At 42.8% G+C, this 22,500-nt stretch overlaps 2 protein-coding genes and 5 non-coding genes across 7 annotated transcripts in view; 3 read left to right on the forward strand and 4 right to left on the reverse strand.

Annotated features, from left to right (window-relative positions):
• LOC138015526 (uncharacterized) overlaps positions 1 to 4,079 on the reverse strand; it is a 22,275-nt gene extending 18,196 nt beyond the window's left edge. The window contains exon 1 of the mRNA XM_068862589.1: positions 4,032 to 4,079. The gene's annotated coding sequence lies outside the window, so the exon portion shown is untranslated. The remainder of the gene's footprint in view (positions 1 to 4,031) is intronic.
• Positions 4,080 to 5,320: 1,241 nt separating this feature from the next.
• On the reverse strand, positions 5,321 to 5,431 carry Trnai-uau (transfer RNA isoleucine (anticodon UAU)). The gene is made up of 2 exons: positions 5,394 to 5,431; positions 5,321 to 5,356 (listed from the first exon to the last, which is right to left on the reverse strand). It is a non-coding gene; the product is annotated as a tRNA-Ile (tRNA).
• A 257-nt stretch (positions 5,432 to 5,688) lies between these two features.
• Positions 5,689 to 5,761, forward strand: Trnak-cuu (transfer RNA lysine (anticodon CUU)). Its single transcript has one exon. It is a non-coding gene; the product is annotated as a tRNA-Lys (tRNA).
• A 13,794-nt stretch (positions 5,762 to 19,555) lies between these two features.
• Trnai-uau (transfer RNA isoleucine (anticodon UAU)) lies at positions 19,556 to 19,666 on the reverse strand. Its single transcript has 2 exons — positions 19,629 to 19,666; positions 19,556 to 19,591 (listed from the first exon to the last, which is right to left on the reverse strand). It is a non-coding gene; the product is annotated as a tRNA-Ile (tRNA).
• A 1,559-nt stretch (positions 19,667 to 21,225) lies between these two features.
• Trnai-uau (transfer RNA isoleucine (anticodon UAU)) lies at positions 21,226 to 21,336 on the reverse strand. The gene is made up of 2 exons: positions 21,299 to 21,336; positions 21,226 to 21,261 (listed from the first exon to the last, which is right to left on the reverse strand). It is a non-coding gene; the product is annotated as a tRNA-Ile (tRNA).
• A 269-nt stretch (positions 21,337 to 21,605) lies between these two features.
• Trnak-cuu (transfer RNA lysine (anticodon CUU)) lies at positions 21,606 to 21,678 on the forward strand. Its single transcript has one exon. It is a non-coding gene; the product is annotated as a tRNA-Lys (tRNA).
• Positions 21,679 to 22,339: 661 nt separating this feature from the next.
• Positions 22,340 to 22,500, forward strand: part of LOC138017247 (uncharacterized) — a 1,923-nt gene continuing 1,762 nt past the window's right edge. Inside the window, exon 1 of the mRNA XM_068864396.1 lies at positions 22,340 to 22,500. This exon is cut by the window's right edge and continues 1,762 nt beyond it. Within this exon, the coding sequence (XP_068720497.1) occupies positions 22,340 to 22,500 (161 nt within the window).

The following is a 22,500-nucleotide window of genomic DNA, read 5'->3' on the forward strand; positions in this document are numbered from 1 at the left end:
GCCTCTGTCGTTTATTTGACTTGAAATGAGATTTTCGAAAGAGAAATATTTAATCTGGCGAAATGATCATTTTAAGGGACTTACCTCGTGGAAATCAGATGGCACAGAATTATGAACGTTCTTGAGACAGTGAACGTCCACGTCGCCCAGTTTGAACGATAGTGAAATCCAGAGAAGATTAAAGACAACCGCATTTATGTATGAATTTCAACCTTCTCCCAAGAGATGCCTTTTCAAACGCGTGCATTGAAAGGAGCGATTTGGGACTACAATCAATGAAAATAGGGCCTGCGTAGGATTTTTGAGGCAAACCTGCACGATTTCTCAACAAATATATCTGTACTATTGGAGATCGTCAATGAACCACAAATTAAGAGCGTTATCTTTTGTCTAATTGGAGAGAAATTTTAAAAAGAACAATGCAAAGTCTTACATTTGCAAGGTCATTTTAAGTCTTGCGTACGGTTGATGACCATGTCTCCGGAGTCAATACGAGCTAGCAAATAATGGGACTCTTTCCACTAGGTTGATTGTTTTATGTTTGCTAAACGTATGGTGTGTCTTCTTTTCAAAACCGCTTGCCCTGTTAAAAGCTTCAGGCAGAAAATAAGGTCTCAAGCATAAATGCGGAGACTTGGTTTTAGTTCTCAAAGTAACTGGAGAAAAGCATAAGGAGCAGAAGAGAAGACCAATTATCCAGATTTTTTTAAGGACCGCTATTCCCGGTTTTCACATGACGTTAAAGCTGCCTAAAAAAAGAAATGGCGGCCATATTTGTGTCCCGACCCAATCCTCTGGGAATTGAACTCTATTATTACAGGGCTTGAAATTGCGACCAATACAGTCGCATTTGCGACTAAATTTTTCCCTTTGCGACTAAAATATCTGGAGAAGTCGCAAATTTGCGACTTGTTGTCACCTTCGCTCTTTCGAAACCAAAGGGTTAGCAGTTGCCACTTTGCTGCTACTTTGCTAAAATAAATAAATAAATGACAAAATTGTTTTGCTTCTCACTGTGAATTTTCTCTGTTACGTGCACAGCTCCATTCCTTCGATCATTCGCCATTTTCAGCGGTTTCTTAACACACAAATATTGCGGGCTCATATTTTTTTCTAAACCGCTGACAACACAATGCAGCGCGGCGAATTTTGCGACTAAAATTTGCGAAATTGCGACTAAATTTTCGTATCTTATCGCAAAATGCGACTGGAATTTTTTGTTAATTTCGAGCCCTGAATTATGCAAACGTTTTCTTTTGTTTTCGTTGAAAAATATGGCTGTTGATCACGTGAGTGAAAACCAACAATTTTCATCACAGTTTGGGAGCCACTCATAAGGCAACCTCGTTCCCAGGGTCTCTCTTCTCTGCCTCCATTGTCGTTGAGAATGGAGGCAGAGAAGAGAGACCCTGGGAACGAGGTTGCTCATAAGGATAATTCATGTCATACATTATTTCTTGTGGAAAAGAAAGCAAAGCAAAGATCTTTACCATGTCTGTAAAGGAAAAAAAATGACGCAATGCATTTATTGATCAATCGCAAGTCAACCCTCCAGCATTTTTCTGAATCGTGAAATACCAAACTCAAAAGGACAGCAACTATGCAAAGAGAATAACCTAAGCATTCTTTGTTATCTGGGCGAAGAAGGCTTATAAGATTCCATGTGACGCTAGTTAATTTATAAAAGCCATTAATTTGAACTGCATAATGGAATCCCAGGTACCAGTATCGCAGAGATCCGAGCCGAATCTCGTTCAAGCCTAAAATTTTCAGACTTTCCTTTCGTTATTGCTCAAGTAACGTTCAGCGATTATCCACATCTTCAATCAATATCTCATGTATGGATGTTTGGTCAGGCCTTTTCAGCAGTATACCTGCAGCAGACCAAATGGGCTGAGTTTCGTCATCATCGTAATCGCTGATGGTAGTTAGCCACGTGTTTGTAATTTTTAGTAATGTTAATTTCTGTTGGTCGGAGTTTCTCCTCTTGCTGTTAACTTGTGCATGTTGCTCAAAAACAGTGCCGTTAAGTCAAACACAAATTATTGCTCCATAATATAAGAACTGTTTTTTAGTCGGCAAATTTCCCTGCGAAATGGCTATAAATTCGACTTAAGGAAAAAAAACATGATTTTAAAAGTTTGAAAATGAGCTTTCCTGACAAGAACATTTTAAATCCAAATCTCTCTTATTATAACCAGAGCGACTCGATTGTTGAAGCGCTTTCGCCGAGTTTGTGTTGTATCGTGGCCGGTATGGACACAAAATAACTGCAAACTTAATAAATTGCAGAAAAACTTAATAGAGCACAAGCAAACTTGATAAAATAACGTAAAGCCAATTAAATGAGAGGACTACAAACTTTAAAACTTGCATACAAATCATTAATGACGAACACGAATACACCACGAACATAAAAAATGACATGCAAATTTTATCAGCATTCCGCTAAGTTTGTAAGCTTTTCCTTTTACAAAATTTGAATGCATGTTGTTAAGTTGCACATGTTTCATGTCTTACATGTACATAGTATGTCCATGCCGGCCACGGAAATAATTGGCAGCAATAGAACAAGCTGCATTTGGTCAGGATAGATTGCAATGAGTCAAAACCTAATTTGCATTCTGTTATCTGTTTATGGTTATTAGTGCTGTGTTCTGTGACGTCATCTAGTTATAGTAAATTACTAGAAATGGCTGGACTATTCAGAATAGAAGGTTGGAGGATATAGCGAACCATATATGTAAAGAAAGAAATAATATATACCCTTATTGTATAAGTAGTCTCCTCCGGCTCTCTAACACAAATTCTACTGTAAATAGTTCGATTTTACGAGTGTTTGATGTAATAGTTAGGAGAGTATTTTTGCTAGTTTTGGATTGGACTATTTCTCGTGTGTATTCTTACTCAGAATTTTGTGAACCTGAAATAATATAATATAGGTTAATGTAGTACCGGTAATTGATGAGTAAATCCTTAGTTCTTTTTATCTCCTATCTTTAGTTTTAAAATAGTGTTCCCATTTACTGGTTTTTTAACTGCTATGTTAGATTGACACTGAGACAAAGCGACTTATTACTTATACAATGAACACGTGTTTACTCTATCACCAGCGGAGCAAAATTTACGCACGGCAAGTTGCTGCGCGAATTGTTTATAAAGTCAAAACATAATTTTGAAAGGTTTGATAATGAAATTTCCAGACGAGATTATTTTCACCAGCAAAATAGTTGATATCGATCCATGCGTTGTTACCAGAGCAGTTTATGCTTATCAAATAAAAGTAACAAGTTAAGTTTTGAGCTCATCGCAGCTATGAGCGCTACTTGTGAAGCCTGAAGGTTCCATGTTATTTAACTTTTTTCTTGCGTGTCCTCATTATCGCTGTCACCAAATTCTGTTACTTAGAAAGGTCGCTATGTAATAACTACTCTATTGACGGTGTGGCCTATCTAGAACTATTCAGCCATCAATGGGCGCACGGCCGCATACACCTTATTCCAAAATGCAGGGCCGTAGCCAGTATCAAGCAAACCGAGGTACTTGCCTCAGTCATTTTTTCGTGATTTTTTAAAATAAGCGCGATTCCGGTGTCGTCTTTATAATGTACTCATCATAAACACCTAAAATACCTACAAAGATAATTTAACCATTGACATTGCCTAGGTCATAATTTTAATCTGGCTACGGCCCTAAAAAGGCCACCATTTTAGTATTCTTGTAAATTGTAAATTGTAAATTGTAAACAGAGCTTGGTTAAAGAAAAGTTCCGCAGAAAAAATGAAGTGTGAATGCTAGCTTTGAGATAAGAAGTCATGGGTTAGTGTACATTCCAAGGATAATTTCCAACTCAGACTAAATCAGTTAAGCTTTCTCCTCGAAGATGAAGCCGAAATGAGATGCTGTAACATGCATCATCTTTTGATTTGTCTAGTGAGAACGATGCGACCTCATTAATGCGTTCCCCTCAACGGGATTATGCACAACCACGTACAATGATTGTCATGGAACTCAGATTTCAAAAACCTCACCTGAACATCAATAAAACGTAAGGCACCGATGGGAGTTGAACCCATGACCAACTGAGCTACGGTACCTTGCACGTAAACGTACACAAACTGCCACTGAAGTTAAGCCTTGGGATTTGATCAACGTCCTTTCATAAACTTGAAAAGAACTGTGGCTGTCAAAGACCCATCTGTCTTTTCGATCAAAGAAAGGAAGCTTAACGAAATATATTTCACCGCTCACCAGTACATCAAGTCGCTTTGAATAGTCACTAAGTTTGCCTCCGTGGCCTAATGGATAAGGCGTCGGCTTCCTGCTGCAAAAGGAAAGCCAAAGATTGCGGGTTCAAGTCCCGTCGGAAGTGTTTGGACTCACTCTTTCGCTACAAGGTGCACACCTTTGAAAGAACTCTCCCTTTTCTTCCCAAATGGCGAGATTGAGAACGCCACCAAGTCAAAATTCGCCAAAGCGGAGCACCCTTTGTTCGCCAAACTCGGACACCACCACTTCCCAGCTGTGCTTCAAGATCCGTAGTAACCAGCAATCTCGGTCATAAATTTCTATGAAACTGGAGGCCAGGTATCAGTTCACCGATTCCCCCCTTTCCAAAGTTGTAGACAAAAAAAGTAATGACTTTTTCTACGAATACCCAAAGTTATTGCGCGATCATCATTGAAACGGGGGGAAAAGGTTGCATTATGGGTTGGTGTCACCATCTTTTCGGCTGAGATTGAGGCAGAATGGTACCCAATCCGAAGCTGTCTTTCCAACAGGTCAGCCGGTGAAAGGACATCCATGTCGCCATGCTGATCTTCTTTCAAATACCAGTAGTAGTTGAGAACACCTGCAAAACTCGGCTTCGGCAAACTGATGAAAGCTTTTGGTGAGCGATAAACTGAATTTGGTCATTCATTTTAAACGTTAGGATATGATCAACCTCCTTTCATAACCTCGAGTAGACCTAATCGGCTAACTCAATGTTGAACCCAATTTAAATCTCTCGGGATTAAGATTCTTTGTGTATTGTATTTCCATGATAGTGCAGCATAGATATTTAGATGATATGGAAATACCTGGAGCAAAACGCTTTATTCCCAAAGGGTTTGAATTGGGTCCAACACTCAATTAGCCGATTGAATCTATAGAACTACAGTGACATACTTGAGAAAGTGAGAAACTATGGTAACATATTGATTTAGAGAAATTTTATGGTAATATAGTTGAGAAAGTAGCTGTGCCTGTCTGTGTTCAAAGGAAGCTTTGACAATTGACATTAAAGCCGACACCAGAGTCGTAGTCATTAAAATAAGCTTGCTCCCGGCGGGGATCGAACCCGCGACCTTCGCATTACTCCGGCACCTTAAGTGACCGTTGCCAATACTGCTTATAAGTACGACGCTCTAACCTACTGTGCTACGGGAGCTATGATCGTTGTACTCGGAGTGGATTGTCCACGAACCACCAGGTGGCTTTCCGATGACCCTTCAATTGTTTTTCGAGTGTCCTTTCCCACGACACCCATAATAATAATAATTATAAATGTTCGGCAGTATCTCAGTATGATCAAGCCCGAAATGCCCGTATTTGAAGAACCGAACAGGGTGGATATGCCTCACTGAGCCCAGGCATACCCGTCTCATATTGTTATTTAACGTTCCGCCAACACTGGTGAAGGGAGGAGCCCGGCTAGCTCAGTCGGTAGAGCATGAGACTCTTAATCTCAGGGTCGTGGGTTCGAGCCCCACGTTGGGCGGTGCATCTCTATTGCTCGCTGACTAAACACTCTTGTGTTCTTTTTGTATAAGTATCAATTTTGTTTTTTCGTAGAGTATCAACTTGATAGATTTCCAGGAAGTCACGGACGTTAGAACATCGACTTCAAATGCAAAAGTTAGAGCTGAAACTGAGATAAAGCAACGGAAGTAATAACACTTGCGGTGCCAAACACAATTTCCACAAGTAATCGGATTTTGATGAATTTGACATGCAAGTTGGACAGCGGTTGAAGGGTCCTTTCTTTTGTTTGCCGTGTTCTTGTTCTATTACGCGGCTTTGCTGCCTTAAATCAAATCTTCGTTTGGCCCATTAACGACGTTGCACCTTTAGTTCCTCTATTGGGATAGTCTTCATGAAGTCAATAGTTGCAACCACAAGTAAAAATCAGACTTTTCCGAAATGGCAGCCTACTACTTGAAGTAACTCGTCGGTTGTGTCCACCTCTATGGAAGCGAGCACCCGTTGTTTTTGCGAAATCGTAACCTGTCACAAAATGACATCACTAAAAGGGCGTTTGAAACTTTATACTAGAAGGGTGCAAAGATGGACGACCATAGCCTGTAAATTGTAAGCAGAAGTCATGGGTTCGTGTACATTCCAAGGCCAATTTCCAACTCAGACGAAATCGACAGACCTAATAGGCTACCTGTATCCAATTCAAACCCTTTTGGGAATAAAAAGGTTTGTTCCAGGTATTTCGATATCATTTAAATATGAATGCTACATACAATACACAAAAAATCCTAATGCAGGGATATTTGAATTGGGTACAACATTGAGTTAGCCGATTAGGTCTATTAAGCTTGTTCCTTAAACTCAAGCCGAGATGAGATGCTCTAAAACGCATCATCTTTTGATTTGTCTAGGGAAAAGTATGTGGCCTCATTAATGCATTCCAATTGACGACGACGATAGCCTGTAAATTGTGAACAGAGTTGGGTTAAAGAAAGGTTCCGCTGAGAAAAAGGAGTGTGAAATGCTAGCTTTGATATAAGAAGTCATTGGTTCGTGTACGTTCCAAGGACAATTTCCAACTCAGTGTAAATCGATTAGGGTCTCGTTCGATTGACCTCATTCCGGAATAAGAATACATGGAGTGATGATTAAAACGTTATGTTTGGCGCGTTTCAAAGCAGCAAGAATAATAAAAATATGTTTAAAATAGTATTTTAGCAGATGTTTGACAATTTTAACGTGAATCTCCGTAAAACGAAGGATTTCTAACTTATATTCCATATATTCCTATTCCGGAATACGGTCAATCGAACGCATGCTAAGCTTTCTCCTCGAAGATGAAGCCGAAATGAGATGCTGTAACATGCATTATCTTTTGATTTGTCTAGTGAGAACGATGCGACCTCATTAATGCGTTCCCCTTAACGGGATTATGCACAACCACGTACAATGATTGTCATGGAAGTCAAATTTCAACAAACCTCACCTGAACATCAATAAAACGTAAGGCACCGATGGGAGTTGAACCCATGACCAACCTGAGCTACCTACACAAACTGCCACTGAAGTTAAGCCTTGGGATTTGATCAACGTCCTTTCATAAACTTGAAAAGCACTGTGGCTCTCAAAGAACCATCTGTCATTTCGATCAAAGAAAGGAAGCTTAACGAAATATATTTCATCGCTTAGCAGTACATCAAGTCGCTTTGAATAGTCACTAAGTTTGCCTCCGTGGCCTAATGGATAAGGCGTCAAGTAGTAAAGGGATTTCTGTGGATTCGGAAAAAATAGCTGTGGCTGTTGAAGATATGGATTCTGAAGAAAACGTTCAAGGTTGTAAAAGGCAGCACTCGGACTCTGACTCCGGCTTTGTTACGGTGCGCCGTAGGCAAAGAATAAACCCTGTGCCAAATGTAAGCTGTGCAAAACCTCGAACGGAGAAACTCATCGGTAAAAAAGTAGTAGATAATGGAAAAACATTATCTGATTCGTCGTAATGGCTCGTTTGTTATCTATCGCCCTTCTCTGGTTAGCCGTAATGACCATTTTGGCAAGTATTAATGCGCGGGGCTTACGCTCTCTTGATCGACGAAAATTAGCTTTCCAATATTTTATTCGGAAAAGGTTTGATATTATTTGTTTACAGGAGACGTATTGGTCTGAAGATCTTGAAATGCAAATCAAGCGAGAGTGGGATGGTGACAGTTTTTTCGCCCATGGGACGGAAAATTCGCGAGGTGTTGACATTTTAATCCATTCGCGCCTTGAGCACTCAACAAGGCATGTAAAATGCGATAATGAGGGTCGCATTGTGAATATTTTGTTAGATATTGATGATCACACTTTGAACATAGTCAATGTTTACGCGCCCAATACAGATACTGAGCGGCGAGCTTTTTTTACGGTCTTGGATCGATTTCTTTCAAGTGAATTTGACAACATTGTAGCTGGTGACTTCAACTGCATCATGGAAGCAAAACTTGATAAACTTGGGGGGAATCCAAACCCGAGAAATTCTGCAGTCGCTTCTCTGAACACTATAAATATGCGCTATGGCTTGTGTGATATATGGAGGTTTCGCCATAGAAATGAACGGAATTTTACCTGGACTGGGAAGAGTGCTTTGGATAATTCCGTTATACGGACGCGTATTGACTTCTTTTTGACGAGTAAAACAGTGGATCAATTTGTTACTTCTGTAGATATTACACCCTATGCTCATTCTGACCACGATTGTATTTGCTTGACTTTTGATTTTGACCAGATAAAGCGTGGCCCGGGCTATTGGCACTTTAACAATGATCTTTTAAAAGATCCTCTGTTCCAAGCTGATGTGGAACGTTTTTGGGGTTGCTGGCAGAGCAAGTTGGATGATTTTGATGATCCGCTCAAATGGTGGGACAGGGCAAAACAGGAGTTTAAAGTTATTGCAATAAGGCGCGCGAAGATCCGTCGTAAGTTGCAGGGGCATGAACGTTTTAAGCTGGAGCGCGAACTGGATCGTTTGCAAGAACAGGCTGTAAATGGCACAACTCGTGACATAGAACGCTACCTCTCAGCAAAAGAAAAGCTTAGGCAGTTGGAGTTGGTGGATCTTGAGGCCATTAAGGTTCGAACAAAGGCTCGTTTCATCGAAGAGGGAGAGAGAAGTACACGTTACTTCTTTTCGCTGGAGAAAGGCCGTAGAGCAGACGAGACCATTCGAGTTCTTACAAAGGAGAGCTTGGATACTGTATCTGATACAAAGGGATTACTGTCAGAGTCTTATGCGTTTTATAAAAAGCTCTATTCCGCGGAAGAGAGTGATGAAGAGGCTCAGGAGGTGTTTCTGAACGATGCATTGCCAAGATTGCCTGATGATGCGTGCGAATTGTGTGAGGGAGAGCTTTCTGAGGAAGAGCTTCGAATAGCTGCTCTTTCGATGGAAAACGATAAATCGCCTGGAATAGATGGTTTGACGTCAAACTTTTACAAGCATTTTTGGCCTCTGTTTGGCAACAGTCTGACACGTGTCTTCAATTACGCCTTTCTGGCCGGGCGCCTTTCGTGACGTGGGATAATTGCGCTATTGTTTAAAGAGGAAGATCGAACACTGCTTAAAAACTGGAGGCCAATTACACTACTGACATCGGATTATAAGATTTTAACCAAGGCGCTTGCTAATAGGCTTCATAAAGTACTTCCCCTTATTGTCCATTCGGATCAGACTGCCTCCATTAAAGGTCGCACAATAAATGACAACACGCGCCTTTTGCATGATGTTATCACGTATGCTAACGAAGAGAATATCCCGCTCGCCTTGATCTCCGTGGATCAGCTGAAAGCTTTTGACCGCGTTGCGCACGGCTTCCTGTTTAAGACGCTCGAGCGTTTTGGTTTCGGACCCAGTTTCTTGAGATGGATCCAAGTCATATATAACTCAGTCTCTAGCTCTGTTAAAACTAATGGTTGGTTCACAGCTTTTATTGGCTTGGAGAGAGGACTAAGGCAAGGATGTCCCTTGTCCATGCCCTTGTATGTCTTGTCGGCTGAAACATTGGCGGTGAACATCAGGAACAACCCTAGAATACATGGGATCATCCCTCCCAACTCCAATACGGAGCTTAAACTTTCCCAGTTTGCTGATGATACCACTTTACTTGTAACAGATGATGACTCCATCATAGAAAGTTTTTCCGTTTTTGACTGCTATGAGCGTGCCTCTGGGGCCAAAATTAACAAGGGTAAGTGTAAGGGATTATGGTGTGGAGCTTTTTCGCAGCGTACAGAGCAGCTACACGATTTCGACTGGTACAATGACTTCATCCCGGAAAAGATCCTGGGCCAGTATTTTGGCAACGTGGACTGTTCTCAGATAAACTGGGAAACGAAGATTCAGAAAATTAATAATGTGATCGGAGTGTGGCGGCACAGAGATCTAAGCCTCAAGGGAAGAGCCCTTTTAATTAATAGTCTTCTTACTTCCACATTGTGGTATAATGTTATATCCCTCTCTGTACCATCTTGGGCCTGTGCGCAGATTGAACAAGCCATCTATGGTTTCTTCTGGAACAACAAACATCCGCTTGTCAATAGGGACATTCTCGCTCTACCTCTCAGCGAGGGCGGTTTTAACATCCCTCGCCTGGAAACTAAAATTCAAGCATTCCGAATGAACACTTTGAAGCGGCTACTCACAACAGAAGATGCTCACTGGAAGAATTTCACAGCTCATTTTCTCCGTGTAGCCAATATGAAGCTCGGTAAAATGACCTTGGCCCTGAATTATTCTTTGCAGAACATCAACAGAGACATTCCATCCTTTCATCAGGAGCTGCTCAGAGCCTGGTACAAGCATAGCCAGTATCGTACACGTTCCCAGACTCCACCATCTGTCTCGGACATCCTAAAAGAACCTCTATTTCTGAATGGCTTGATTACTTCCAGGAATAGGACTTTGATATATGGAGATTAGATCAAAGCCGGAATTATCCAGATCAAAGATATTTGTTACGAAATCTTTCCTGGTTTCTTGCGAGCCCCGGCCATTCACGAGCTGATATCAGACCATCACTCCGGATACCGTCCATTATCCACAACGGCACGTGAGCTAAATGATCTTCTCGACGCATTACCAAAAGAATGGTGCCACCAGATCAGCACGAGCGAAACACGAAATCAACCCACCTTACAACCCGTGTTTAGTATTGTTAACCCGAACCCAGGCCATCCTCCCACGGATATTGTTACATGTAAGACGCGTGATTTTTATCATCAGCTACACCAACCACTGAAACCTGTTGTACCATCTATAGACTACTGGGAAAGTACCCTTCAGCCGGCGCCTAGTTTCAATGCAAAGCAATGGAGAGCCTTGTACTCTCCACTGGTGTCTAACAAGATGGGTGATGTGAACTGGAAGATTGCACACAGGGTGATTGTTACTGGTTTATCTCTGCAGCGAATGCGCCTTCAAGACTCTGCAAATTGTTTCCGCTGTGGTGAGACTGATACCGTCGAACATGCTTTTCTTGACTGTCTAACGGTAGTTCAGTTTTGTATAGGTAATCACATGATTTCGAGTGCAATTTGGAATAAATAAGCACGAGTAAATTTTTCAAAGGCCAACAAAAGTGCACGATCCCGTAGGGCGAGTGCACTTTGTGGTCTTTGAAAAATTTACAAGTGCTTATTTATTTCAAATTGCACGAGAAAAAGCATGAGATTACCTATTAATAATACACATGAAAAAATTCGAGATGGTTAAGCAGAAGAAAAGCGTATCACGCAATCAGGAAAAAATTGCGCCATAAATTGCGCCATCCAGAGTGCGCGCTTGATTTGAAAACAAAAGATTTCATTGGTCCTGACCAAACCCTATTGTTCATTAGCCAATCATAATCCAGAATTTCGATGTGTAATTTGCACTGTATTACACTTTTTGCACTGGTATTACACATTTTGCACTCCTTTCTCAGCCAATCAGAATTGAGTAATTTTTTCGTGTATATTATTAGGATATATATAAAGACCTTTATAGATAAGATTTCAAGTAGTAAACTACAACTAACGAGGACAATTAGGTTACTTGGTAAAGTTAAAAGAAGTGGTGAACCAATTAGTCAAAACCATGTTAACTTAATTAACTGGACATTATCTGTTGCCAGGTTTTCGATATACACATCGGCCGTAAATCATCGACTTCACAATGTCACCGTACCACCGCAAGCGATGTTTGCATCCATAGTAAAATCGCATTTGCGGTTTCAGTTTAAGTTGTATTCGTCGAGACAGGCCCTTTTAAACTTTGAATATCAGTGGTGCCTTGCAGAAGCTTTTGCAAAAGTCGAGAATAATCACTTAGTCTTCACATTCTAGGTAAAAATGTTACATTAATTAGCTTCATCATTGTAGCCGTAAATGCCAGGCAAATGCAATGTAAATCAAATTGAATTCCTTTTTTACTTGTAAATAAAAAAAGCTCCTTGTGAGCCTTTTTAGATAGAAAAAAAAAAAAGGCGTCGGCCTCCTACTGCAAAAGGAAAGCCGAAGATTGCGGGTTCAAGTCCCGTCGGAGGTGTTTGGACTCACTCTTTCGCTACAAGGTGCACACCTTTGAAAGAACTCTCCCTTTTCTTCCCAAATGGCGAGATTGAGAACGCCACCAAGTCAAAATTCGCCAAAGCGGAGCACCCTTTGTTCGCCAAACTCGGACACCACCACTTCCCAGCATTGCTTCAAGATCCGTAGTAACCAGCAATCTCGGTCATAAATTTCTATGAAACTGGATGCCACGTATCAGTTCACCGATTCCCCCCTTTCCAAAGTTGTAGACAAAAAAAAGTAATGACTTTTTCCACGAATACCCAAAGTTATTGCGCGATCATCATTGAAACGGGGGGAAAAGGTTGCATTATGGGTTGGTGTCACCATCTTTTCGGCTGGGGTTGAGGCAGAATGGTACCCAATCCGAAGCTGTCTTTCCAACAGGTCAGCCGGTGAAAGGACATCCATGTCGCCATGCTGATCTTCTTTCAAATACCAGTAGTAGTTGAGAACACCTGCAAAACTCGGCTTCGGCAAACTGATGAAAGCTTTTGGTGAGCGATAAACTGAATTTGGTCATTCATTTTAAACGTTAGGATTTGATCAACCTTCTTTCATAACCTCGAGTAGACCTAATCGGCTAACTTAATGTTGTACCTGTTGCGCACTGAGCGGACCGAAGTATGGATTTGGACTGGCACTGAAAACACACACACATTCTAAAATGGGGGACAACAACAACCTCGTGTCTTTATTCTTTCCATGATTCCTCGCTACAGTTTGTTGCTGGGGGGAAGAGGGGTTAACACCGTATTCTTTAACCTAACTGTATAGGCCCTACACACTCCCCCTTATGAAAAAAAAAGGTCGTCCTCGATATTAGACAGTTATGTAAGACTGGCGTCTGGGGTTATCAATACACAAGTCTCCTCTTTTCATTTCTGAGGTCAAGTGGAAAGGGGTGATCGGGCCCTAACCACAAAGCCACGAGTACAACCACTTAAGACTTGTATACACATACAGTTTGGAATACTGTTAAGGTTCAACGACTTCCACTGGCAAACTATTAAGTGTGATGTTGTAAAGTCCTTTTTTTTTTTTTAAGTCCACTTAATCACAGAAAAAAAAACATCACAAAGTTCGTGTTAGGATTTTTCTGATCACTTTAGAAAGGATGTGAGCCAACGTATCCGTATGGTGCAGGATAAGTAACTGGCCAAACGGAGTTCATGCACACATTAGGAATTCCTCCAAGGGGTCCTCGTGCCAGGGGTACAGGTACTGGTGCCGCTCCCGCATTGTGGCTAATTAAACACAGTCCCGCTGGTTGGTAATAGCTCGGAGTTCCAAAGCTGTCATAAGTTAGTAAGGTAGGTGGTCTGCGCTCCCTTATCGGTCTCCCTTCTCCTGGTCTGACTTCTGACTGCTCTAATACAGTTGGTTCAAGAACTGGATCTGTCGGTGCTTGTATCTGCAGGTCAGGTTGGTAGATACTGGAGGCCGCTTCCTCATCAGCACATGCCTGGTTGGATGAAGGCTCTTTGGCTGAACAGGTACTGTCTGACAACGCGCTTTCTGGCTCTACAGGAGTGAAGGTTAACATCCCTGCGGATTCTTCTTCAGGACTGTCTCCGACATTGGAGGCCCCTGGTGACGACAGATGTGGCTGGGCAGTTGGCAACTTCCGTTTTGGTCTTTTGCGGGTGGTATCACCGGGCCTTGCTTCAAAAGGAAGATCATTGCATGGCAGTAGAAGGTTACGGTGAATCACGCGGTGTCGCCCTCCACCAGATTCAGGGATAATTTCATAAACTGGACTCTCTTCACCTTTCCGTTTCACTACCTGGTGGATGGTGTCTTCCCAGTAGGACCTCAGCTTCCCAGGGCCGCCTCTCTCACTTAAGTTTCGTACTAGGACTCAGTCGCCTGGCTGAAGTACTGGACTGTGAACTCTCCGGTCATACTGTTTCTTGCCTCTGAGTCCAGATAGCCGAGATTTCTTATTGGCTATTCCGTATGCTTCTTTCATTGCCTCTTGCCACTCCTTAACATAAGCTGGGTAACTTGAGTAGGCAGTGGGTTTGGTACCAAATATGACATCAATTGGGAGTCTTGGGGGTCGGCCAAACAATAGGAAAAACGGCGAATATCCTGTCGCTTCATGGCGAGTGCAATTGTAAGCATGAACCACCTTTTGGAGGCTGTCCTTCCACTTGGACTTCTGATGCTCAGGCAAAGTTCTTAGCATGGATAACAGTGTTTGGTTCAGGCGTTCTGTCTTTCCGTTTCCTTGGGGATGATAAGGCGTTGTTCGAGATCGGACCATACCACAGCATTCCTCCAGCCGATGGAACAACTGATTTTCAAATTCGCCACCTTGATCATGCAAGATTCTTGCCGGAAACCCGAAACGTAATATAAAGTCATTATACAATTTGTCCACTGCTGTTCGTGCAGACTTGTTGGTAGTCGCATACGCTTGGGCAAATCTTGTAAAATGATCAACTATAACCAGGATATACTCGTATCCCCCTTTGCTTTTTTCAAGGTGTACAAAGTCCAATGACACCAGTTCGAAGGGTGTGCTACTCTGTATGGTCTCCATTGGTGCTTTTGGCAAGATGTTTGGTCTCTTTTGTTTGATGCAACTACAAACATGCGTCACGTAATGTTCAATGTCTCTTTTCATCCGGGGCCAATAAAACCGTTCCCTGGCAAGGTGAAGGACCCTTTCTGTCCCTAAGTGTCCCATTTCTTCATGTGGCTCTTTGTAGACCATTCGATGAAACTTCTGCGGAAGGACAATCTGAAGATTAGGGCCACTTCTGCGCCGGAGGATTCCATCTTCTCCAACTGCAAGTTTACTCCATTCACGTAGAAGGGACTGTACTGCAGGTGACGCCTGGCGCCTGTCTTGTGCTGCGAGTGGTTTGCCGGTTTCCTTATACCGAATCACTGCACTCATCACCTTGTCTTTCCTTTGAGCCTCGTGCAGTTCCTTAGGTGTGAGAGGTTGCACCCTCGGTTCATAATCCACATTCATAATGTGTCCCATTTCACTTGGCTGACAGGATAGCGATAGGAACCAAACTGTATCTCCTTTCTGCTGGGGCTTTGCAATCTTGGCGAAATCACTAATGTACCTCCTGTAATAGCTTAATAGTCCTGTTAGTTTACGGACTCCACCCACAGTCTCTGGCATAGATTCTCTAAGACTCGTGACCGCTTTAGTAGTCTCGGGATCAATACTGTGTCCAGACTGGTTTACAATTCGGCCTAGATAGCGGACTTCTCTCCGGAACAGACTGCACTTGCTTGTCTTCAATTTCACTCCATGTTTGCGCAGGCGTCTCAACACTATTCGCAAATTTTCCACATGTTCTTTAAACGTTCCACTATAAACTATGACATCGTCCAAGTAAGGAATGCAAATCTCGTCGCGAATACCTTCCAAACAATCTTCCATCAACCGCTGAAAGCTTGCTGGTGCATTACTCAGCCCAAATGGGATCCGAGTCCATTCATACAGACCCCAACGTGTGATGAAAGCAGTCAGGTGTCTGCTCTTTTCCCCAACAAAACCCTGATGATACGCCTTTCCCCGGTCTAACACTGAAAACCAGGAGTTCCCTCCAAGATTATCCAGTGTCTCTTGGATTCTTGGTATTGGGTGCCTATCTGGTACTGTCTTACGGTTCAGCTCCCTGTAATCCACGCACAGGCGTAACCCTCCATCTTTCTTCCTTACACACACCACGGGAGATGAATAAGTGACTGAGACTTAGTTATCCATCCCCGGTTAAGCAGGTCTTCAATGTAGTGTTTAACTTCAGCATACAGGAGACGGGGAATTGAGGAATAGCTCTTCTGGACTGGCGTGGTGTCTGACAACTCCAAATTTAATTGAAGTCCCTCTATCCGTCCCATATCATCATCGTCTTGGGAGAATGACGCAGCCTCCTCCTCTAGCATGGTCATGGCCAACTGGCGTTGACTTTCTGTCAGGTCACCTAGCACCACGGCTGGTGTCTTGAAGGACTTTCTTTCATTAGCAACTTCCCTGTTTACTTGATGTTGGGGTACTGATGGGTTTCCATCCTGAAGTGAGGTACCACCTGTTCCCTTTGGATCCACAGCTTCCGAACGAGGGAGGTCCTTTCTTACTACTTCCAAAGGGGTAACCGATTGCACTAGCTGCAAGTGTCCCAGTAGCGTTCGCCGGCCAAGGACTACATCATGCCTTGAGGGGTTGCGGACTGTAATGTTTACCCTGTGTGGCGACCCTCGCGGTAGGGTGAGGAGCTGCTCTAAAACTTCCAAGTCGGCTGGCCAAGGCATACCTGGGTCTGGTTCAAATAACACTGGTGTCCTCTCCTCGAGAGAACCACAGTTAATTCTGCACGGTACTGTCACTTCCTGCCCTCGTGGTACCGTCAGATTGCGCTTACCATTCTTCAACACACCCATGTCCTCCATACTTGCATTTTGCACCAAATCAACCAACGCAGTAACATTCTCCAGTGCTACTTCCTTTAAAGCCGTATTCATGATGTCAACAATGGAGCTGCTTCCTTCGGTTTCTCTATCCTTCACTACTTCTTTTATTACATTATACCCAATGATTGGAGTTTCCAACTCATCTCTTGCAATGAGGAATGGTACAGTTAGAGAACTTGATGACTCTGTGTTCGACGAGAGCTGAAACTGTACTTCCACCCACCCTTCAAATGGTATGGTTCCACCATTTGCTGTCCTTAAGTTCAGTCCTACATTTTCGCCAAGCAACTCTTCAATGTTTCTTAACTTTGAGGAAGGCAAATATTCCTCAAGCCAGCTCTTGGACACAATAGACACCTGTGCACCCGTATCCCAAAGGGCTTCGACTGGGACTCCATTGAGAACACATGACACCTTACACTTCTTGCCAACCAACCTTGCAACTACCACACGCTGCCTGCGTGTCAAATGACTAGCAAATACATAACCAACCCCCCAAAGTACTGGCGTACTGTTCCTAGCTTCCAGTTGCTGGATCGCATGGCAGAGACCCTTGTAACTGTCCCAGTGACGTTTCTGACAACTTCGACCACAATAACGAACTGCTTTACAACCGAAACATTGTTTGAAACTTTGTTGGGATCCTGCTGCAATCCTCTGACAATTAGCACACTGGTGGGACTTTATAAATCTGTCCTGGGGCGGGGCTACTTCCTGTCCCTCGGCTGTAGCCCCCGCCTGTTTCCCGGTCCTGACCTCCGTTTCCGACATCCACGGGCCCAATGGTCACTACTACCACAAATGTGGAAGTGGTCGCACAGCTGCCCCTTTCCTTCCTTTTGACAGTCGATACAGCCCCTTGGGCCCTGATACCCTTGCAGATTCTGATTTACAGGTAGTGGCCTGGTGAAACGTTCCTCATTGGTTAGATTTCTCTCAACTGATTCTTTTAATGTGGTAAGTTCTGAACGGACCGCTTGTAGTGCCGCCATGAACTTCTCTTCTCTAGGACTCTCTTTTCCAGGGGAGTTAAGCTTCTTAGCGGTTGCCCCTTGTTGGATGGATCCCCCTTCCCCTTGTGATGCATGCACTTCGTTCACCCTTGGGTTCCTTTGACGAGGGGTAGAGCCCAGTTTGGATTTTCTTTCACTTTCTTCTGAAACTACTACATTCATTTGTTGAATTAGATCCTCATCCTGTACATCTGGTTTTTCTAATATTGGTCTTAACCTGATCCGAATGGCTTCATCTTGAAGACCAGTGTCTATTGCATGTAAAAACATTCCCTGCACTAGCTTTAGATAATATTTCAACTGAGTATCAACCTCCTACGAGGCAAACAGGATTTTTTGTCTTGTATCCAGGGCTCTGATTAAAAACCTTCGAGGATTTTCCTGTGGCTCCTGAACTAAAGTTGATAGCTGTCTGTACAGGTCAATCGCACTCTTCTCCTGAAAATGGGATCTAAGAATACGTCCTATTCGGGGGGGTGTTAAGTCACTCAGTCCTTCTAAATAGCTTCGTAATCTGATCCCTGGATTAATAGCCCTGACCACTGCATCAACAACCTCTTGTGGCTTGTAGCCTTTTTGCAGTGCACCTTCAATTTGTCTCACTAGACTCACAAAACTCAATTTGTTCTTTTGCCCTGGTTCCCCGATTTGGCCAATAATCTTTAGTTCTCGTTTAAAATCACTCGGTTGGAAGTATAATGACTTTGACTCACCCTTCGCCTTCACCTCCTCTTTGTTGTCAACATCCTTCTCCGGTGAATGTGTTTTACCCATGGTCAATGCCTCAAATTTCTGTTTAATCACCTCATATTCCAACTTTTCCTTTTCTAGTTCCGATTGAGAAAACTTCCGACTTCTTTTTTTTGCTTACATCCTCGAGCGGTGGACACCAAGGTGTGTAAATCATTATTGCAGTCCTGAAATCTTCCAAAAACTCGGTGTCCGGCTCCACGCTGCCCTTCAATTTGGCTTCGAGATGCTCCTCGATCAATCTGACAAGCCCTTTCCTCGTTTTATCCTTAATGTCACTGTCACCGCAGCCTAAAGTCTTAGCAATTACTCCTAGATACTCAACCTTTAGCTGGCAGATATGACTCTGGATCTCCATTTGTATGTCTTCGATCTCCATTGCGTGTGTTGATTCCTTCGCGAGCGTGTGCACGATTTCAGCTATTTCAAAAACTTGTTTCCTTGTCTCCTCGTTCCCGTCCTCATCGATTGCTTAAAACGTTGTCTTAGTTTCTTTCATATCTCCCGGACAGGCCACCAAATGTTGCACACTGAGCGGACGGAAGTATGGATTCGGACTCGCACTTAAAACACACACACATTCTAAAATGGCGGACAACAAAAACCTCGTGTCTTTATTCTTCCCATGATTCCTTACTACAGTTTTGTTGCTAAGAGGGGTTAACACCGTATTCCTTAACCTAACTGTATAGGCCCTACATACCCAATTTAAATCTCTTGGGATTAAGATTCTTTCTGTATTGTATTTCCATGATAGTGTAGCATAGATATTTAGATGATATGGAAATACCTGGAGCAAAACGCTTTATTCCCAGAGGGTTTGAATTGAGTCCAACACTCAATCAGCCAATGGAGTCTATAGCACTATAGTGACATACTTGAGAAAGTAAGAAACTATGGTAACATATTGATCTAGAGAAATTTTATGGTAATATAGTTGAGAAAGTAGCTGTGCCTGTCTGTGTTCAAAGGAAGCTTTGACAATTGACATTAAAAAGCCGACACCAGAGTCATAGTCATTAAAATAAGCTTGCTCCCGGCGGGGATCGAACCCGCGACCTTCGCATTACTCCAGCACCTTAAGTGACCGTTGCCAGCACTGCTTATAAGTACGACGCTCTAACCTACTGTGCTACGGGAGCTATGACAGTCGTAATCGTAGTGGATTGTCCAAGAACCACCAGGTGGCTTCCCGATGACCCTTCAATTGTCTTTCGAGTGTCCTTTCCCACGAAACCCATAATAATAATAATTATAAATGTTCGGCAGTATCTCAGTATGATCAAGCCCAAGCCCACCTGTTGTTTTTGCAAAATCGTAATCTCCGTAAAAGGAAGGATTTCTAACTTATATTCCATATATTCCTATTCCGGAATACGGTCAATCGAACGCATCCTAAGCTTTCTCCTCGAAGATGAAGCCGAAATGAGATGCTGTAACATGCATCATCTTTTGATTTGTCTAGTGAGAACGATGCGACCTCATTTATGCGTTCCCCTCAACGGGATTATTATGCACAACCACGTACAATGATTGTCATGGAAGTCAAATTTCAACAAACCTCACCTGAACATCAATAAAACGTAAGGCACCGATGGGAGTTGAACCCATGACCAACTGAGCTACGGTACCTTGCACGTAAACGTACACAAACTGCCACTGAAGTTAAGCCTTGGGATTTGATCAACGTCCTTTCATAAACTTGAAAAGCACTGTGGCTCTCAAAGAACCATCTGTCATTTCGATCAAAGAAAGGAAGCTTAACGAAATATATTTCACCGCTCAGCAGTACATCAAGTCGCTTTGAATAGTCACTAAGTTTGCCTCCGTGGCCTAATGGATAAGGCATCGGCCTCCTACTGCAAATGGAAATCCGAAGATTGCGGGTTCAAGTCAAAATTCTCCAAAACGGAGCACCCTTTGTTCGCCAAACTCGGACACCACTACTTCCCAGCGTTGCTTGAAGATCCGTAGTAACCAGCAATCTCGGTCATAAATTTCTATGAAACTGGATGCCACGTATCAGTTCACCGAACCCCCCCTTTTCAAAGTTGTAGACAAAAAGAGTAATGACTTTTTCCACGAATTCTCAAAGTTATTGCGCGATCGTCATTGAAAAGGGGGGAAAGGTTGCATTACGGGTTGAGGTCACCATCTTTTCGGCTGGGGTTGAAACAGAATGGTACCCAATCCGAAGCTGTCTTTCCAACAGGTCAGCCGGTGAAAAGACATCCATGTCGCCGTGCTGATCTTCCTTCAAATACAAGTAATAGTTGAGAACACCTGCAAAACTCGGCTTCGGCAAAGTGATGAAAGCTTTTGGTGAGCGATAAACTGAATTTGGTCATTCATTTTAAACGTTGAGTGCGAGATTGACGATGATAATCCTCAGGATTTGATCAACCTTTTTTATAACCTCGAGTAGACCTAATCGGCTAACTCAATGTTGAACCCAATTTAAATCTCTCGGGATTAAGATTCTTTGTGATGATATGGAAATAGCTGGAGCAAAACACTCAATTAGCCCATTGAGTCTATAGCACTATAGTGTCATACTTGAGAAAGTGAGAAACTATGGTAACATATTGATTTAGAGAAATTGTATGGTAATATAGTCCAGAAAGTAGCTGTGCCTGTCTGTGTTCAAAGGAAGCTTTGACAATTGACATTAAAGCCGACACCAGAGTCGTTAAAATAAGCTTGCTCCCGGCGGGGATCGAACCCGCGACCTTCGCATTACTCCAGCACCTTAAGTGGCCGTTGCCAATACTGCTTATAAGTACGACGCTCTAACCTACTGTGCTACGGGAGCTATGACATTTGTACTCGGAGTGGATTGTCCCCCACGAACCACCAGGTGGCTTCCCGATGACCCTTCAATTGTCTTTCGAGTGTCCTTTCCCACGACACCCATAATAATAATAATAATAATCACTATAAATGTTCGGCAGTATCTCAGTATGATCAAGCCCGAAATGCCCGTATTTGAAGAACCGAACAGGGTGGATATGCCTCACTGAGCCCAGGCATACCCGTCTCATATTGTTATTTAACGTTCCGCCAACACTGGTGAAGGGAGGAGCCCGGCTAGCTCAGTCGGTAGAGCATGAGACTCTTAATCTCAGGGTCGTGGGTTCGAGCCCCACGTTGGGCGGTGCATCTCTATTGCTGGCTTACTAAACGCTCTTGTGTTCTTTTTGTATAAGTATCAATTTTGTTTTTTCGTAGAGTATCAACTTGATAGATTTCCAGGGAGTCACGGACGTTAGAACATCGACTTCAAATGCAAAAGTTAGAGCTGAAACTGAGCTAAAGCAACAGAAGTAATAACACTTGCGGTGCCAAACACAATAGACCATGTTTCAGTTGTAGCTAAGTTACCTGGCCTACGAATGGAAGGGAGGCTGCCGGAGACCCTGTTTTGATACAAACCTCCGTGCTTTAGTAATGTTAATACGGACTAATTAGAATTACAACAACACAATTTGCATGATAAAAACAGTCGGGGCTGTATCAAAGCAAGGTCACCGGAAGCCTCGCAGCCATTCATAGGCTAGGTCGCTGAGGAAACAACTGTAAAATGGCCTATTTCCACAAGTAATCGGATTTTGATGAATTTGACATGCAAGTTGGACAGCGGTTGAAGGGTCCTTTCTTTTGTTTGCCGTGTTCTTGTTCTATTACGCGGCTTTGCTGCCATTCCGTGAACTGGCACGATGCGCTTGACGGGCTGCTCTTGCCATAGCCTCAAATTTCTACTATTTTCTGGCGTTTTGGAAATTTTTATTTTGTTTCTTTTAAGTTCAAGTTTCTTTATGGCTTTGGTTTATTCAAGATCATTTTTAAAAGCTAAAGCGACTTCTACATTTCAAGCTAAATGTCATCCCAGCTTGTGGCGCTGCTTGACTGAACATGGTATTGCCAAAATGAAACAAACAAGAAGAGGATGCCGTGCAGGTCAACGCAAGCATAGAGA

This window comes from Montipora capricornis, chromosome 9, assembly GCF_036669925.1.
Source record: "Montipora capricornis isolate CH-2021 chromosome 9, ASM3666992v2, whole genome shotgun sequence".
Classification (NCBI taxonomy): Eukaryota; Metazoa; Cnidaria; class Anthozoa; order Scleractinia; family Acroporidae; genus Montipora; species Montipora capricornis.